Here is a 5,353-nt window from a genome sequence, read left to right on the forward strand (position 1 = left end):
GGAGGGGATGTGGGAACAGATGTATATGTATGACTGATTCACTTTGTTATAAAGCAGAAACTAATAAAAAATAAAAAATAAAAAAAATAAAAAAAAAAAAGAAAACTGAGCTGAAAACGCTTCTTCAAATACTACAGCGATCTGTCAGTCTTGCCCTCCCCATCCTTTCTTTTCCCTTTCCTTTTCTGGCCTGGCTGTGGCAATCTCATTAGCCATTACTTTTTGCATAAAATATGCAAGACGCCTCCATCCCAAACCGCAGATCAGAAGAGAGAAGGGCTGTGGACCGAGAGACAGGCGGCAAGACCGCCGCCCCTTCCCATCTCGACTTTGGGGCTTTGTCCTTTTCGGGGACGGCTGCCACAGCCACACCATCCTTGTCCCCCGCACGCAGTAAACAATCACACACACACACACACACACCCGCAGCCGCCTGCGCTCTCCATCCGCCCTCCAGGCCTTCTTCTCAGACCTCCATTCTTCCGCTCTCCTCGGACAGGGCCCCTAACAAGCTCAGGATGAGAGAAAAACTGCTACCTCTTCTCACCCTCGTTTAAAGAAAAGAATGGATGGAAGAAACAGAGAAGCAGCAGGAGCATCGGGGGTGGATTTACCTCCCGCACAAAGCACTAGCGCACACCATTCCCTTCTCTTTGTGTGGTTCTCCTTGCTTCTGGCCACGTGGCTCAGCCGAGTAACCGGGCCTGACGGCTTAAGCCAGGACCCGAGACCCCAGAGGACTAGTTTGGGGGCGAGGAGATTGTCTTGGGGAGACCAAGAGCTCGGGACAGAGGCAAAAAAGCGGGGTCTGGGCGGCGGGAAACATACTTAGAGGAGGGGAGGTGGCTGGGTAGCAAATACAAAAATAGAAATAATTTGAGGGGAAGCACGCCGAGCTTTCGTGCAGGCTCTTCCCCCCAATTCGGGACGTTCCCTTAGGCCTCCCGCGCTGGGGCGCCCCCTGGCGACAGCCTCAGCAGCGGGCAGAGCGTAGAGGGCACGTGGGCGCACAGGGGGCACGGGGGGCGCTCAGGGGACTCCCGGGCACACTCCGAGCGGCGGGCGCGGCCCCCTGGCGGCGGCGACGTAGTTATCTGGTGAGTGGCGCCTCGTCCCTCTGGTCCGGCGGGCTCACGGCGGTCTTGCTAAGCACAGCGGCTGAGTAGGGCAGGAAGCTGCTCTCGGGGCGTGGCGCTGCGGCGCTGCAGCCGAAGTCCGAGCCCCCGGCGGCCCCACCCCCGCCGCCGCCGCCGCCGCCACCCCCGCCGCCTCCGCCGCCGCCACCCCTGGAGCCCAGGGCGGCGGCGGCAGCGGCTGCGGCCGCCGCGGCCGACTGACTGCTGTGGCAACTGAGGCACGAGCAGGGTGCGGAGCCGCCGCTGGGGGGCGCCCCGGCCGCCGCGGCCGAGGAGGCCGCGGCCGCCGCAGCTGCTGCTGCCGCTGCGGCCGAGGCCGCGCTGTTGAGCCCCGCGGCGGCCGCGGGCGTCTGGTAGAGGCCCGGGTGGCGGAAGCTGCACAGCAGCTCTGGCCGCGAGTAGGGATGCGAGAGCGCGCGGAAGGTGTCCAGCGGGCGGATGGAAGTGGCGAAGGGCGATGAGGCCGCGGCCGCTGCGCCGGAGGCCGCAGCGGCCGCGGCCGCGGCCGTGACACCCACGTGCGGGTAGTAGTGCAGCGGCACGTGCGAATGGAAGGGGTAGGGCAGGCTTCCGGTGGCGGCCGCGTGCGTCATCATGTAGGTGTAGAAGCTGGGGTCGGCCGGGTGCGGCCACGACATGGCCAGGCGCTGCCGCTTGTCCTTCATGCGCCGGTTCTGGAACCACACCTGCGGGGAGAGCCGCGCCGCAGCCCGAGTTAGGGAGCGCCCCGAGGCCCCAGCCCCCGCCCCGCGCCTCCCCGCCCCTCCCGGACCTCCGAATAGCCTGGCCTACCCCCCTCCGACCGGGCCCAGCTCCGAGGCCCCTCTCCTCTTCCAGCTGGGACAGTGTGGGGGGCAGTGTGGAGCGCCGCTGGCACACCCTCCTAAGCGAACAGAGTCTTCTTCCCTGTGTCCAATTGCTGCGGCTCCTCGGGCTTCTGCTCTCTTGCTTTGGGCTGCGTTTTCTCGTCCCAACCCAACCTTTCCTCCCCTTCCCGCCACCCACCGGTGCCCGGCCTCGCCAAGCACCCGTCTCGCAATACGAGGATTTACACGGGGATTCTAGGCCTCCTTTGACGAGAAGCTGCCGCGGCAGCTTTTCTAAAAAGTCGCCGCGCGAGGTCTTGAGTCCTCTGAGCTGCAGGGAATTGTCCCGAGTGGCACGGGTCCGGTTCTGACATTGAAGGGATGGTTTTGTTGGAATCTTTTGCTTCAAATGAGTGGCGGGAGCAACATCCTCTTAAACTGGGAAAGGGACTTTTCTACCCCTCCCCACACGGTATCTAATGAAGACATCATTCGTCACAACTCTAAATTAAAGAAAGCCCGACCAAACCGAAGGGAGACTTTCACACTCCTCCCCTATCCCGTGGAGTTTCCTCTTTTCTTTTTCTAGAGTGCCAGATCCTCCGTGAGGATCGCCCAGCCTCCCGGCTATCTCTCCTGGACGTATAATAGAATTAATCGCCTAAAGATATGTAAATAAGGACAATTTCGTTGCCCGCCCCCAGGAGGTTGCTTTTTTCCCTTTGCCCAGGAGAAAAAATGTTTAGAAAACTTTCTCCACCTAATCGATTTTTAAAATACAGTATCCTTTCTCCTTGTTGTAACGATTTATGTGGAAAATAAATCTCTAAGATCAAGGGCACATGGAAAGTTTCACCTTTGGTTCGTGCCAGAGGAACAAAGACCAGGCGGCTTTGCCGCCGAGGGGAAAGTGAGGCCAAGGACATGGGCTAGGGGCACCTGGGCAGGCGCTGAGCTGAGGAGAGCGTTTGCGGCATGGGCTGCGCCATTCGGGGGCTTCCCAGGTCAGCCAGGCCGGCCAACCCTTCGGATATGGCAGCTGAGAAATAAATATGCCAGTTCCTTTGGTGACTCTCCCCGCGGGTTTTCAGGCCCTCAGCAAAATCTAGCCACCCAGAAAGGAGAAACAAAAATCAACCCAGACACCCTGGGGGAGGCTAGAACAGGCGCATGCTGGAATCAATACCTTGATAGTGGTTTCGGGAAGGTTGAGCGCAGCGGCCAGCTCGCACCGGCGGGGCCGCGACACATAGTTCTCCCGGTAGAACTCCTTCTCCAGGCGCGCGATCTGTTCGCGGGTGAACGCCGTGCGGTAGCGCCGCACCTGATCCGCGCCAGAGCCGGAGCCGACCAGCGCTGCGCCCGCGCCGCCGCCGCCGCCGCCTCCATGCAGGCTGCCGAGGCCAGAGCTCGACGCAGACGTCGTGGTGCCCGCGGCTGAGCCACTCTCCGCGAACCCTGGCAAACAAACGGCCGACAGCGCATGAGTCACTGTAGGACCAAGATCTCCGCTCTGGGGCTGCACGAGGATGGGGGAAGCCGCGAGAGGAAGGCGAGGCGCTGCCTGAATTGATGGGATCTGTCATGCTTACAAATTGCTGCCGTTAATGGAATCAATAAAGTTTGGGGAACTCTTCATAACCAAATAATAGAAACTCAATTGGGGGGGGCGTTGTTTTGTTTTAATAAAAGGAAATTTTCAACTCAGGAGGAAAATTGGCCAAGGGAAAATGCCTACATCTAGACTCAGTTTGAGAAGCTCTGGATTTGCCATGATCTGGAGACCGCAGGTCAGCTTTCTGTACGTCCTCTAACCTTTCTTTGACAGTTTTTGGGATTTGGTTTAAAATATTTTAAGATTGGAAAGACAGCAGTAGCTCAAACAGTAACCATTCGGGGGTGGACTCTACTTTTCAAGTCTCTCCCGCTGACCCAAGAGGGTCTCCCAGAGGCGCCCAGCGAGGCTCCCTTCCACTTAGAATGCCCCCTCCACTCGGCCTTGGGGCTCAGAGGCCGCGGAGTTCGGAGCAGCTGCCCTGGGCAACCTTCCCCCAGCGCGACTCAGTGGATGGCTAGGGGTAGGTCGGCTCGCACGGGCGTTTAGACCCGCACGCAGAAATATTTTCTCGGACTAAAGCGAGGGCAGGCCCCAGGCCTGCGTCTCTCTGGGAGGCTCAAGGAGCAGAGCCGGAGGGCACGGTTCCACGCCTGCGTCCCGCCCCCGCCTGAACCAGCTCTGTGCAGCTCGCTGCAGAGGGTCGGAGAGGGGCAAAGGCACCAAGAACGGCCGGCAGGGCAGCGGAGGAACAGAGAGGATGGGACTGGAGAGCGCGTCGCGGGCGGCGCGATTACCTTTGCCATTGTTTTCCTTGAGCGGCGCGGCGCCGAGGCCGCCGGGCGAGCGCAGCGCCGAGCAGCCCACCTCCACGTCGCTGCTCATGTCCGCCTCGGCTGCCGCCTCTGAATAATGACCCGGCTTTTTTCGGCCCTCCGCGGCGGACGCGATTTCGGAGGAGACGGTGCTTTCGCTGCCCGGGTGCTGCAGGTTGAACAAAGTATCTATTTCGAATTTGCCCTTGGCAGGGAGGTCTCCCAGAGCGCTGTGCAGGGGGGCGGACGGCAGGCGCGGGCTGAGGCGAGCCGGGTGCTGCGAATTTTCCAGGGCCTCGAGCACAGCATTGCCAGCCGAGTCGGACAAATTGGAGAACCTCTTGCCGGCCGTGGGGCTGTGCAGCCCTCTCTCCATCAGAATCATCTCTTTTCTTATTCTTTCCATCATCTCAGCTTTCTAAAAAATGTCACAGTGGCCCGGCTGTCCCGTCCTAATGATGGGCTGCGCCTAGGGCTAATTCTCATTCAGCCCCAGCGAGCGCCTCTAAATATTATTATCTCTTTTGGAGGGAGGCGGAAAAATTGTGGGATGCCCCAGCGAGGGAATGACTGGTCAAAATGACCCATACATCCTTCCAAGCCCGAGATGTCATTCATCAAAAAGTAGCGCTCGCTCGTCATTAAGGTACGAATGACGCCGTTCGAATAATCATTTATTGTAACAGGTTTATAAGCAAATAAATACACGCTCCTGTCAGTGGGTAATGAAGGCGGCTTCAGAGCAGACAAATAGATCCAGGTAGGAGGCGAGAAGAGACAAGAAGTGAGGAGGAAGGCTCCCGGTCCTTTGCCCGCTCAGAGCCGGTTCTGCTCGCCCGGGGGTTTGGCCTCGGGGGTGAAATTGACAGTCTGATTAATAGAGCGCGCAGCGGCACATTTCCCCCTTCATTTAGGGGCATCATTACGCTCTCAGTTTGCTGGGCTGCCCCTTAGGTCCTAATCATGCAGCGCCTTCCTCATTTTTCCTCGGACACAGATACGTGTTAAATAATAGATAATGCTTTGATTTTCCAGAGTAGA

The 5,353-nt window shown here is 59.0% G+C and overlaps 1 protein-coding gene across 1 annotated transcript; it reads right to left on the minus strand.

The window, feature by feature from the left end:
• Positions 1-1,090: 1,090 nt before the first annotated feature.
• Positions 1,091-4,721, minus strand: EVX2 (even-skipped homeobox 2; the record flags this gene model as incomplete). The annotated part of the gene is made up of 3 exons (XM_079710600.1): positions 1,091-1,822; positions 3,129-3,400; positions 4,295-4,721. The coding sequence occupies 3 exons, from the start codon at positions 4,719-4,721 to the stop codon at positions 1,091-1,093; spliced, it is 1,431 nt and encodes a 476-aa protein (XP_079566726.1).
• Positions 4,722-5,353: the final 632 nt, after the last annotated feature.

Source organism: Hyperoodon ampullatus (assembly GCF_949752795.1).
Source record: "Hyperoodon ampullatus genome assembly, chromosome: 8".
In the NCBI taxonomy this organism is placed as follows: domain Eukaryota; kingdom Metazoa; phylum Chordata; class Mammalia; order Artiodactyla; family Ziphiidae; genus Hyperoodon; species Hyperoodon ampullatus.